We start from the raw sequence: 14842 nt of genomic DNA, 5'->3' as shown, positions 1-14842 counted from the left end.
TCTATCTATCTATCTATCTATCTATCTATCTATCTATCTATCTATCTATCTATCTATCTATCTATCTATCTATCTATCTATCTATCTAGCTATCTATTTATCTATCTAATCTAAATATCTCATACATAGAAAAATTAATATAAATGTTAGTAAAACTTCTTTTAACTTACCATTATATCCGAACTGCAACTTGCATTTTGTTGAATGATTTTTGGTGGAGCATATTTCTTTTTAACAGGACTAGTTGTAGCTGCAGTATCCACTGCCAAAATTGCTGCAGCACCCTCACCATCATCAGGTTCACTTTGTGAAATTGTGCGTGTATAATCTTTAGTGATGGTGCCGTCCGAAGGGCCATCCACTTTAATCGATATCAAATCATCGGTTACAGAAGCTGGTGACGAGGGAGGCAACATAGATTGTTCTTTGGCAATATCAAAATTTGGCGACTGTGACAAGTTTGTGTTAAGAGACGACGACGAAGATGAAGGATTGTTTAAAGCTGCTTCGTATGTTCTTTTGCGTGTTGTAACTGTAGCTGTTGCAGCAGTTGAATTAGAACCGTTTATTAACGTTGGTGTTTTATGTGTTGTAACTGGATTGTTGGCGAGTATGGAGGATGATGCCATTGCAGGGTGTGTGTTTTTATTTGTTTAAATAATAATTACAAAATGTAGAATAAAGAAATGAAAACTTTAAAAGATCTGCAAATTCCTTGATAATAATTAAAGTTTTTTTTTTTTGTTTTGTGTTCTTTTGGTTATAATTGAAATTGAAATGTTAAATTTCAATTTTTTTATGGATGTTGATGATGATATTTTTATTTAAATTACTCTAGTACGTTAGAGATTCGTTAGTCATACAATTTGTTAATAATAATTTATGACAAATTGTTTGCAACCGTTATATATGTATATGCAATTTTTGTTTGTTTATTTATTTATGCCTTGATTAAAATGACCTGCAGAGAAAAAAGAAAAAAATCAATTTTTATAAAATAAAATAATAAAAAGATTATTTATGCAAAGAAATAATAATGTTGTGGTAAAAAAGTAAACAAATTTATGTATAACTTAGGTCATTTTCTAAGAAAATTTAAAATACGAAATAATGTTTCCCAATTTATAGGAGAGTTAAGTATTTTTAGGGCCAAACCTATGTTATAATTAAACATCCTTGCTATTTCAATGTCAAAAAATAAACATTGATTTGGCATTAAGTGCACTGACCGAACGATGCAGTTGATTCTTGGCAATCTACGACAATTTGTTGCAGTTACAATAAATAAGAAACTAGAACAAGCTAAAGTGCGAAAATAAATTTATTTAAATAAGCATTCTATTGTATAATATAAAATTGCTATTCGCCACTTTGGATTTTCAACACTTTTTTGTTAGATTTTATTTTTATTACAAACATTTCACTTTATAAACAAAATTTTCTTTTAGTTTTATTTTATTTTTCACAATAGTTTAAACATTTTTCAACTTTTAATTTCAATATTTTTGTTTAAATATAGAAAACTTACATTTTGTTTAGTTTTATTTGTTATTATTATAGTTAGTACATTAATTAGCTAAACAATTAAAAGGTTTTTTAATTTAATTTAACAAAAATATTTTCTTATTATATAAAAACCACTTATTTTCTTAAACAATTTAAAAAAAATAATACGTTTAAACCGTACAAAAATACTAAGACGAATGATGAATAATCGAAAAAATTGTATTTGCCAGCTTTCATACATACACACACATGGAAGTCGGTAATGATTCGGTATGGCGCGATAAAGTCAAATTAAAAAAAAAGAAATAATTAATACTAAAGCTATTAACAACAAGCTGTGAAAGAGAGCGCGAGCAATAGAACCGCTATAATCAAATCTACTGTTGTATTTAAAGAGTTTCACCAATTCCAACGAAGAAAAAAAACTTGGTTAAGAACTTTACGAAACTGGTTATTAGCACGTTGGCAGGTTGTTTAAAGTACAACTTTTAGCTCTATCTCTCTCTTTTTTTTTTTTTTGAATACATTCGAAATTAGAAATGTTTATAAGTAAAAGTACGTGTACGTGTAGGTTTATTAGTTGTCCGAGAGAAAAAATGTTTTTTTTTTTTCATAATAATGCGTCACTCATATTGACTCACGTGAGTAGTATGAGAGTATATATTTAATTTGTATGTAGTTTTTGTATATGTGTAACAAAAAGCCTGTACACGAAAATGATTAACAAGTATAAATCGTTTGTAGTATAGTTTTTTTGGAAAGTATAATGAATCGCTAAAACTTTTTTGGCCTTCTTTTAATAGAGATGTATTCACAAGTTGCAAAATTCCAAAATCAAAGTCCACTTTGTTTAAATTTACTAAAAAGCATCAGAAGCAGTGTGGATTTTTGAAATGATTCAATTTAATTCAGTTCATAATAAAACAAGCCAAATCTGTGATCATTTTTATTTCATACTAACAAGTAGGAAAGTATAGTCGGCCTACACCATGAATATATTTTAAAAATTTTTATTTTTTATAAAGAATCTTTTATGTTGAATATTACCATAATTCCAAAATATTTAAGCAAATATTAAGCAAAAATGTCTAAATGAGACTTTATATAGGTCAAATATGGGCCGATCCTCGCTAAATTTGGGAAAAGGATATATTTTTAAATAACAGTTAATTTTGTTGAGTTTCATTGCGATACAAATGGTTACAAGTCAATTTTAGACGTTTAAGACATTTTTGAAGGGGGGTTTGTATGGGGGCTAGGGTCAAATAAGGGCTGATCCTTACGAAAATCTGCAGTGTCATCAGTTCAAATCGGGAGGTACGGTTGTATGGGGGCTATGTGAAATAATGGACCGATTTCAACCATTTTCAATAGGCTTCGTCCCTGTGCCAAAAAACATGCTTGGTGCAAATTTTATCAAATTATCTTGAAAATTGCGGCCTGTACCTTGCGCACAAGGTTTACTGATTAAAAATGATTCTGAATCGATCGGTATACTTTAAAGATGGGTATTGGACCAATATTTTTGTATGTTACAAACATCAGCACAAACGTATAATACCCTCCCCACTATAGTGGTGTAGGGTATAAAAAACCGCAAGTTTTTTTTTCTTTCAGAAAAGTACATTTATAGTTGAGAATAATCATTATTTTCACAAGATATAATTTAACTCGAAAAGCGAAAAATTCAAAATTATGTTAAATATAATAATAATCTCTGAATCACAAAAATTTACAAGAATAAAATTTAAGTTTTATTTAATGGAAATTTTTTAAATTTTCGAAAATTCGAAATTATGTTCAAAAAATTCATAATTATCTCCAAATAATTTGTAAATCGTAAAAATTTAGAGGGAGTTTTTAAGTTGGCAATTAATAATCAGATTAGTTAATGTAAAAAAGAAATGATTCTGATGTTAATTAGGGGTCTATAAATCGACTTTCGAGTTGTCGAAAAAATTAGAAAAGTCGAAGTCGAATGCTTTGTTTCAAAAAAGTCGATAACTCGACTATCGTCTATGAAAAATGTCGACTTTGTAAATAAAAGTCGAAAGGTTGAAAAAAGTTGAAAAGTCAAAAATTGTCGAAAATTTTAAAAAAAGTGCAAAAAAGTCACAAACTCTAAAATAGTCGGAAAAACTTGAAAAAAGGAAAAAATAGTTGAAAATAGTCAAAAAAGTCGGAAAGTCCTAAAACTCGAAATTAGTAGAAAAAGTCAATAATAGTTGAAAATTTAAAAAAAGTGGAAAATAATTCAAAAACTCTAAAATAGTCGAAAAAAAAACTCGAAAATAAAAAATAGTCGAAAAAAGTTGAAAAGTCGTTTCAATTCTAGTACCCTAATGTTAATCCCCTTTGATGTTTTTGAGTACAAGATTAAACTTCGCAGTGTTGCTTTTTACCATTTTTTTTAATTTCCGAAAATTCGATGTTATGTTCGAACATTTTTTAATGATTTTAAAATAATCTATAAATTTCAAGGATTCATAAAAATATAATTTTACTTTTATTTGAGTTGAATTTCATATTAATTTTTGAATTTCAAACATAAAAATTTTAAAAATAATTTAAACATTTCTATCTATCTATCTATCTATCTATCTATCTATCTATATATCTATCTATCTATCCATCTATCCATCTTTCTATTTGAGGGTTATATAGATCTTCATTTACATATTCAATCAGGGGCCTGCAAAGCTAACCGGTCACCACTTTCTTTTCTAATATTTTTATCAATAATTGGGAAAGTCTAAAAATTATCAATTGAAATTTTCAAGGTCTACTAAGTAATGGCTGGTACCATTAAAAATATAATTCAATTTTCATAAATTCAACATTTTACGCATAGACTAACAACAAATTTCTTTTGGTGTTCTAAATAAACTAAATTTTTTTTTATAAAGCTAATTAAAAATATATTGAAAATATGATTATAAACACAAAATTGAAAATAATAAAATTTATACATATTTATATAATTGATAACAATTTTTCAAGTTAAAAGTATATGTATGTACCTACAAATATGCAAACAAAATATATTTAAAAAAATTTAACCATAGAGAGATAACCTTGTGCTTTTTTTAAGAAAGCTCTTACGTACTAAAAAAATACAAATAATCTGTTATTTGTTTATTAGATAGATTTTCCAAATTTTTGGGCAAATATTTGCATTAATAGAACAATTGCTTGGTGAACTACATTTTACATGAAAACTTTTTTAATAATTTATTATTAACACTTTATTCTGATTAATATGATTAAAATGTAAAGAATAATAATAAAAGGTCAGTGAATACATAAGCGGTGTTATTTTTAACTTGTATTTTACATTTTTTTATTCTCTTTAATAAAAACAAAACATTTTGAAAAAACAAAATATTTGAAACCCCTTAGGGGTGTCATGTGGACTTTATACTATCGCCAGATAATGATGAAATCACAATAATAAAAATCTTTTATAAAGTTATTTGGATTTTGAACATTTGTAGACAAACTTATTTTAAAATGTTTAAATAAATTAATAACATAAACTACAATTATCTAAGCATGTCAAGTTCAAGAGGACTTTCTGAAAATAACTTCTACCTTGTATGTTTATTTGTAAAAGAAAAAAACGATATTCTAACCAAATTGAAAGACCTTCAAGTTTATTCTTTGTAAAAATGTTTAAGTTTAAGAGTTGCCAAAATCATAAAATGTTTAACAAGTTTTTCAGAAACAAGCTTATATTATGAAACTATTTTAATTTTTTTGATAATTGATGTCATATTTTACAAACTACATCTTAATCACATCTAAAAATGCGATTACGTATTATTCACTTTTATAAAACAAATATTTCATTACAAATGAAAACGAAGTTAAAAGTGAGAAAAGAGGTGTAGAAAAGTCATTACAAATAACATATTTAAAGTACATCAAGGTTTGGTGAAAAACCAGTGAAATTTACTTAAGCGCGTCATTAAGAGAATGTGTTTTATTTTTGATATTCAAATATCGGATTTTTACTGCTTCTAGAAATAAGATTAGATGTAGTTTAGAGTTGCCAAATATAAACAACATCCCTTCAATGACACGCTAATGTAAAATACATAGGGTTTACACCCGAATTAGAATCACTTCGGGTTACTATTGAACCAGTTTTGGTCGTTCCCACTATAATCGGTTCTTCGCACCGAAACGACTAGGAGTTCAACGAACAGCGACCAAGGTTTGTCAACCCAGCTACACCGACTTTACACGTGTCGCTGCTACATCTACAGCAACTAGTTGTGATGAAAATGCTACATCTTCTTCCACACTTTTATTTGCTGGGTATGATTTCAAGATATCGTGTCATAAAGTTTAAAAAATTTTTTTGTAATATTTGAGTTATTGTTTATATTTAAGACCTTATAAAAGTAGAAGTCATTACAAAAACTAAATTGGAAGCCTTTTTATAAACTAAAGACCTGTTTCACACTGGGAAACTTTTGACTTTGTGTTTGAAATAAAAAGATGGTTAATATTTCTTTCTCTTTCTGTCACACACAAAAATCAAAAGTTTCCCAAAAAAGTTTCCTGAGACTTGGTTCACACTAGGAAAGAGAAAGAAATTTCAACAACCAGGTCTAAGCATTATACGCGTCAAGGTATACTACACTTTTGTGGTTGTAACTTTCAGCATATAAATGCATTGATTCTACTTTTTTGACAGACGCATAAGGAGTGAGATCGAAAAATTCTTAACACACGTTTTTCATTACATTTTTCAACCAAAGAATTATTTGATTTTTTTTTGATCAAGTTACTTTTGAAAAACATGTCAGTTATTATGTGTAATGTCAATTATATTAATTTTTTTGTTTATCTGATTAAAATGAGTGACCAGAAAAAAGTGCTTACTGAAATTATTAAATATTTTCAACTAAACCCAACTTGGTCTTACAAAAAGTTGGCCAAGCATACAAAGGTCTGCCGTCAAACTGTTTCCAATGTTATTAAACAGTCCCGGGAGAACTTGTCAGTTGATAGAAAACCTGGTTCAGGTAGAAGGAATGGTCCACATGATGTTTCTAAAGCCAAAAAAATAGAACGCATTTTCAAAAGAGCTCCCAACACATCCGGTAGGAAAGCAGCTCGGTTAGCTCAGTGCTCGGACTATTTGGTACGAAAAGTTAAAGCTAATGCAGGTTTAAAAACATACAAGGCTCAAAAAGTTCCTGACAGGAACGCTGCTAAAAATTTAGAGGCCAAAAACAGAGCACGGAAATTGAAGTCAAGTTTTATAAATAAATATTCTTGCTGCATAATGGATGACGAAACGTATGTTCTGGCAGATTTTTCGCAACTTCCAGGTCGAAAGTTTTATGTTGCTGATGCTCGAGGGAATGTTGAAGAAAAGTTTACGACCCAAAAGCAGACAAAATTTCCCAGAAAGTTCTTGGTATGGCAAACAATATGCAGTTGCGGCAAAAGAAGCCAATCATTTGTTAAAACGGGCTCTATAAATACCGAAATTTACATCAAGGAATGTTTACAAAAAAGGCTGCTTCCATTCATAAGACTTCATAATGTGTCCACTTATTTTTGGCCTGACTTGGCATCCTGTCACTATGGTAAACAAGCCCTTGAGTGGTACAAGAACAATAATGTGGTATTTGTACCAAGAGAGGCAAATCCTCCAAACTGCCCGGAGCTAAGGCCAGTGGAGAGATATTGGGCTCTTGTTAAAAGAGAATTGAAGAGTACAAAAAAGGTGTCCAAAAGTGTGGTAGATTTTAAACGGAGATGGACTACATGTTCGAGCAAAGTGACAGAAAGCACTATAAAAACGTTAATGGAAGGGTTTCCGAAAAGGGTTCAAAATTTCATCACTAGTGATTAAAACTAAAAATTTTTTTTTTTTTTGTAAATTGTAATAAAAATTTGAATCAAATAAAAAAACAATAAAGCTGTAAGTTTAGTGGTTTCTTTTTTATAAACATATATGTATGTTAAGAATTTTTCGATCTCACTCCTTAGAATGCGAAAAAGCATAGACCTCCAGCTTAAGTGTAAATATTATAAATATAAATATTTAAACTTTGGTAACCCTTATTATGCTGGTGGTATTTTTGGAATTTTAATATTAACGCACATGCGCTTAAATCTCTTCTATTTTATGAATGAAAATATTTAAACGGTATTTACACATGGGCTTCGTTTTTTATTTTTTCTATACAACAACGGATATTAAACAAACACAAGCCAACAACACAAACAAACATACATGTAGTAAGTATTTTTGTATATTTGGTACACAATACCGCCATCCATTCATACACATAATTTTGTATTGTTTATTTATAAATAAAATTTAAAAAAAATAACAATTTACATGTCTTTTTTTCAACGACAACAACACCAAAATCTTCTTTTATTGGACTTTTATTCTAATATCGAAAATATAAAAAAAGAATACCCGTTTCTTTGTTTTATTTTACAAAAAAGAAAGCATATGTTTTTATGTGTTTTTTTATATCTAAACACAGATATTGTTGGTCTCTATATTTGAACTTCTGAAAGTTTTTTGAACTTTAAATGTAATTTTTTTTAGAAAACAACTGTTTAAATGGTTAAACAAAAGCTGTTAACTTTTTTTTAAAGAAATGGTCAATGACTTATAACTTACTAATCTTAAGAGTTATGTTTTATTGAATTAAAACTGTGAAAGAACAAAAATCTACAAAACATTAAGGATAAAGTTTTGAATCACTTTCCTTAGGCCCTATAGATCATAAATGTCCATTCATATCTAATATGTAATCATAAAATTCTGACATTTGTCAATATTGAATTTTGAATTTAAATTTAATTTATTTTTACAAAATTTCATTGTAATTATAAAATACCTTTAATAGTTTAAAAAATTGTTTAATAATCTTCTAAAGAATGTTAATAATAGTTATAAACACGTAATTGACTTCATTGTTTATGTAATTTATAAATAAATATATAATTAAAAATTTTACTTTTAAATTACGTGATTTTATGTAAATGATGAAAATTTGCAAATATTGTCGTTTTAAATTGAAAAATTGGAATTTTTTTATTTAAACATTTTTTATAATAACAATAAATTATGGAATATACACACTGAAAATAATCCATGCTCAACTTTACGAAAAAAAATTTCGTAACTTCTATTTTCGTAATATTTACAAAAATTTCGTGTATATTACGAAATATTATTTAATAAAACCCTTTTCTATTTTTACGAAAGTACGAAAAACTTTCGTAATATTTTTTCTTAAATTTTAGCGAAATTAAACATAATGATATTAATTATATTATGATTAAATAAAACTACAACATTTTTATAAAATTTAAGAAAAAGTATACTATTATTCACGAATTATTTTTATAAAAAAATTGAAAATTCGTACGGAGAATAATTTTGAACTAAAATTAGAAAATTTATTTTAAAATAAACAAAAATGTTTGAATAAATTAATATTTCGTAAATTTTACCATATTTATTCAAAATTCCCTTTTTTCAATTTATGTAAATTAATTTTTTCAAGAATATTTTGCATTATACTAAAATATTTCGTATATATTACGAAAGAATTTCGTACAATGTACGACATTTTTCGTATATATTAGGCATGGATTTTTTTTCAGTGCAGTGATGCTCCGAAAAATAGAGCCACCTGATCTTTCGAAGTTTCTTTTTACTTTAAATTATTTCAATGATGAGTAGGGATTTATAAATCAACTTTCGAAGTCGACTATTTTGTTCCAAAAAAGTCTATAAGTCGACTATCGTCTGTAAAAGAAGTCGAAAAGTCAATTTTGGAAATAAAAGTCAAAAAAAGTCGAAAATAGTCGAAAAAAACTCGATAATAGTAGAAAAATGTCAAAAATAGTCGAAAAATTGAAATAAGTGGAAAAAGGTCAAAAACTCAAAAATAGTCGAAAAAGTCAAAAAATAGTCGAAAGTCGAAAAAAGTTGAAAAAGTCGAAAAAAAGGAAAAAAGTCGACTATTTATAAAATACTTTAAGTCGAAAAGTCTAAAATTCGACTTTAAACTAAATGCAAAAATTCGAATAATTGACTTTTCGTTTCAACTACAGAACCCTAATAAAGAGCTGAGTTGCTATTAAGTTGGCAACATCTAAGTTATATTTCCATTTAAGCTGATCACACGAAAGTGTCATCCTCTGCATGAGTCTGATTTTTTCGCTTTAAAAAAGATGTAAATTTTTATTTTTCTCGATATTTTTTAGCTTAAATTTATATATTACAGTATTGTCTATAACTTTCTTGGAGCACCTAATTATTTCAACAGTTTGTCTATAGCTTTTTCCTAGATCATGGAGTGTTTTTTATCGCTTTTCTGCTGTATGGCCTGAAATGTTTTCCTCTGCCCCTTTTTGTATTATAAAATTATAATTTTTTAATGAGATTCTTTTAAAACTATAATAAAAAGCATTAAACTTAATATTTGGATCGATTTCAATTTGAAAATTGTGTAAAAATTGTTAAATTTTTATATATTTGCAAACTGGCTATATTTTTTTGAAAAAAGTTAAGGGTTGTTGATTTTAGTTTAATTTAGTTAATTTAATAACACATATTAAATGGGTGTTCCATAATTATACATGATACTATGTATGTTTTAATTATGCCTTTAGGTCATTTTGACCATTTTAAATTAGCCACTATAGATTTCAAAGGAAAATTCTACTGAAACCACCCTTATTATTTAAATAAATAAAAAAACCATTTAAACATTGTTTTAACTGTATATTTTAAAAAACAAAATAGAAGTCAAAATATTACTTCTTTCTTTTAAAAGTAAAATTTTCATATAAATTTTAACAATTCACCCCCATATCTTCAAAAGCTGGTTGATGATATCGTGGTGGTATAGAAATAACACAGGAAATACTTGTTTTAAACGATATTTGTTATTGTTAATATAATTTGGATATAAATTGCCAAATACCGGTCAACAAAAGACCAAGATTTCACATGAAGAATATGGAAAAATTAAAGCGATGTTTATGTTAAATGATATCCACCGGTCATTTCTTGTTTATACAGACATTTAATGTAAACATAAATAAACTAATAAGTTGTTAAGGATCTGGTACTAGTGAACAAAGAATAGTATTAGTGTATAACAAATTTCAAAGTAAGTGGTTTCTTTAAAACTCCTCTTTAGAACTTTAACTATGTTACACGAAACGAAATTCCAGATGAAACCATAAGCTTCAAGGTTGCTGTTAAAAGATGAATTGGCTCGCTAGAATTCACTTAGTACAAATTCTTTTCAGTTCCAATTGACAATTATTAATATAACAAAGATGTGTACACAAAAAAGTTTGTCCAATTGGTCATATGTTTAATTTTTTAAACTATGAAGGTTACTAAAAAAACAAACAAAAAACAAAGATAGGAAGTGATACTAAATCAATATTACATACATACTAAATTAAACTTATAGGGGTGGTGATAATTGGTCGTGGTGGTGGTGGCAATGTCACGGGATGAACTTGTATGTATGCTGTTGTATCTAGCCCTTAGTATTAACAAACAATAGTCTTTAATATCTATCAGCTGTTATTGATTGTAGTACATTTTTTACATTTGATACCAAAAATAGAAAATCATGAATAATGGATAACACAAGATTAACAAAATAAATGGCCTAGATTTATAAATCCTATAAGAAAACAGTTCAAACATTAAGAACTATTGTTTTCTTTTATATCAATAATAAAAAAACTGAATTTTAGCAATATCTTCATGTACATAATATATGTACATATGTACATGGTCAAGCCTTCTTGTATAATAAATACTTTTTTTTCTTTATAAATAAAAAATTATGTACATAACTAAATAAATGATAAGACCATTGGCAAAAAAAGCAATAAACAAAACAGAAAACCAAAAAAATTCATCCACGTATTTTTCTAAAGAAATGAATACAAAAACAAATCATTAAAATGTCACGTCATCTTTTGAAAGGAAAAATTACAAAAGAAAAAAATTGCAATCTAGAGAGAGTATGTGTGTGTATGTGTGCAAGAGTAAGTGTGAGAGAAAAAACAGAGGGTATGTATGTAAAAGAAATATTTGCTATTAATATTTTTTTTTAATTATTTAGTAAATTAATTAAGTTTTAAAATTTTATAACTTTTTATATTATACAATCATTTGAATGTTAATTAATATATATTTTCCGATAATTTAAACTTACCCAGTTATGATTTCGGTCACTTTCTTTACAAAAATTTATTGTTGTTTTTAACCAATATTGTTTTTTTTTGCTAAAAATCGATTCAAGCTGTTTTCTTGGCCAAAAATCTTTCCGACACTTTAATAAACACTTTACACAATATCAGTTTTTTATTTATTTTCTTATTGTTTTTTTTTATAAATGTTGGGCGTTTTTTCATTTAGTTTTTATTTTCAATAAATAAATTTTATTCATGAGAACTTTTATAATGTTAAGAAAATGAACACGGAATTAACAAGAACTTCTTTCACATTTCTTCACAAGTAAAAATTTTTTTTACAACTGAGAGAGGGAAATTTTGCTAGTTCTACTTTGGATTAAAAAATGCTCGGTGATAGCACTTGAACAACAATTTGTGTAACGGTGAATAGTTGTGTCAAAGTCTGTATGTTGTTTTTGTTGTTTATATATTTATTTTATTTTGTGGGTAAAGGAAATGTGACAGTTGTTTGGTATTGATTATAGGAAAATCGACAACGTTACCATCTGGTAAATAACTAATTGCTTTAGAGATGTTATCTTTTTTAATAGCAGTGATGTTGATATAGCGATATTTTTAATTTCAATTTAACGATTTTTTATAGAAATTTAAGGGATTGTTATCGTTATTTGTTTATCGATAGTTTAGTTATATTTAGCGGTTTTTTATCATATATTTTTTAATTTAAAATTAAATTTGAAATAAAACTCTTTCCAAATAATTATTTTTTAAAATAAATGGATATTTAATTAACGGTCTCCAAAAGAGCACTATAATAGTCGCGACCTAAATAGATCAAAATTTATACTAAATTGGAACTAAACTAGAACTGAACTATAACTGAACTATAAATTTGAATTAATCAAGAACTAAAATAGAACTGAAGCGATCGGTCAGTTAACGAACTGACCGAAATAGAGCAACATTTATACTAAAATGGAACTAAACTACAATTGAACTATAACTAAAGTAGAATTAAATTAGAATTGATAAAGATCTGAACTAGAACTAAAATAGAACTGAAGTAAATCTAAACTAAAGCGGAAGTTAAAAAGAACTAGAGATAAATGGAACTGAACTAAAGTGAACTAAGATTGTATAGACTTTACTGACCTAGAACCGAACTAAAAAATGAAATTAACTAATCTAGAACCAAAATAGAACTTAAGTAGAACTAAACTAAACCGAAAGTGAAAAAGAAAGTGAAATAGAACTGAAGTAAATCTAAACTAAAGCGGAAGTGAAAAAGAACTAGAGATATATGAAATTGAACTAGAACTAAAATGAACTAAGCTTGTATAGACTTTACTGACCTAGAACCAAACTAAAGAATGAAATTAACTAAACTAGAACCAAAATATAACTGAACCGAACTGAAACTAAACCGAAAGTGAAAAAGAACTTGAGCTAAAATGAAACTAAGCTTGAATTAACTTTACTAGAATTGAACTAGAACTAAAGTAGAATTGAACCAGAATTAAAATAAAAGAAATGAACTAGAGCTGAATAAAACTTAACTTGTATTGAACTAGAGTCAAACCAGAACTGAACTAGAACTAAAGAAAGAAATTAACGGCACCGTATTGAAAACTGAACTTGAACTTAATAAAAAGTGAATTAGAACTAAAGAAAAAGTGATCTAGAACTCAACTTTAACTAATATTTTTTGATCTTTAAAACCAGGAATAAATAAATACAACGTATTTTTTGACAGCCCTTGGCCGAATAATTCGGGACGAAGAAAGTAAACCTAAACATTGGCATCGTGGTAGATGGAGCCCAAATTCCGACCGTGCAAAACCCAAAAATATTGGGGGTCACATTTGATAGCCTCTTTACTTCCTTAGATCACGCCACTGCAAGCACGCACAAGTTGCGAAGTAGAAACAAAGCGCTAGCCGGCAGCACTTGGTGTATGGATAAAAAACTTTGTTGGCTTCCTATAACCTGTAAAGGGCTACCTACAAATTATCTCGGAACATCACTTGCATGAGAAAACGAAGTTACTCCCAGTCAAGGAACATAATGTCATGTTGACCAAACAGTTCCTCCTGGGATGTCATCGGAGGAGTCATCCCAATTTTAACAGCACATAGTTAGCATGTCAGGAAGGATCTTCGTATATGCGAGGAAAACATAATGTGCAGGATCCGCTGGAATCAGTCCTCATATTCGACAGCTTTGAACGACATTCTTAGTCTCCCACCGTCCATAGCACGGAAGAAAACCTGCCGCGGAAAACAAGAGTAATTCCTGCACAACTAAGATAGGACCGTGCCGTCCCCAAAGAATGTCCTGCATGTGGTCAGGGCCCTCATGATGCCCACCACATATTCAACTGTTCAGCTAACACTACTTCACTCTGTCCAATGGATTTGAAGAAGCCAAATTTTTAGGCCTGGAAATTGATGTAGAAACCACCACCCCCCCCTCGCCCAATTAGATTATTGTTATTATTGTTACAATAACAACAAGGTATTTTTTTTATTTTAACATAAAACATTTTTATTTATATAATGAATTTCTTTTTTTTCAAATGAATCATTTTTCATAGTTGTAAGTTGTATATAATATATTTCAATTTAATGTAAACTCGTTTTAAATTGTATCTGAGGATTGATTTTATAAAAATAAAATATCATTTAAAATTAAACAAATAAAAAAATTCCAAAAAATTATATATAATTGACCATCAAATGTTAAAAATAAAAAATCTCTTCACGTACATATTAAGTTATAGAGTATAAAAAATAATATAAGAAACACAAATCTTTGGTTAAAAATTACACTTAAACTAAAAGCTACCTTGGCAAATATGAAGTACTTATTAACATTCGAGTCAATTTTCTAGTTTTAGTACCCCAAAAGTTTGTAACTATTATAATAGATAAAAATTAAATTATAATAAAAACTAATATAATATAAATTTAAAAAAAAATAATAATAATTAAATGACTTTTTTCTTTAGTTGCCTTACTACTTAATTGCACACAAAACTTTGTTTTTATTTTTGTTTTATTTGAATATTTACTTTCTAATAATTTAAAATTACTTTGGTTTTTTTTTAATTTTATTTAGT

The 14842-nt window shown here is 27.4% G+C and overlaps 1 protein-coding gene across 1 annotated transcript in view; it reads right to left on the bottom strand.

Annotated features, from left to right (window-relative positions):
- The window catches only part of LOC111677064 (choline-phosphate cytidylyltransferase A), an 18189-nt gene extending 6049 nt beyond the window's left edge, over window positions 1–12140 (bottom strand). The window contains exons 1-2 of the mRNA XM_046952984.1: window positions 11745–12140; window positions 171–961 (exon numbers count right to left, since the gene is read on the bottom strand). Coding sequence (XP_046808940.1) covers window positions 171–629 — 459 coding nt within the window. The 5' untranslated portion in view covers window positions 630–961; window positions 11745–12140. The remainder of the gene's footprint in view (window positions 1–170; window positions 962–11744) is intronic.
- Between the last annotated feature and the right edge of the window lie 2702 nt (window positions 12141–14842).

This window comes from Lucilia cuprina, chromosome 5 (genome assembly GCF_022045245.1).
Source record: "Lucilia cuprina isolate Lc7/37 chromosome 5, ASM2204524v1, whole genome shotgun sequence".
NCBI lineage: Eukaryota > Metazoa > Arthropoda > Insecta > Diptera > Calliphoridae > Lucilia > Lucilia cuprina.
This window is presented reverse-complemented; position numbering and strand designations above follow the sequence as displayed.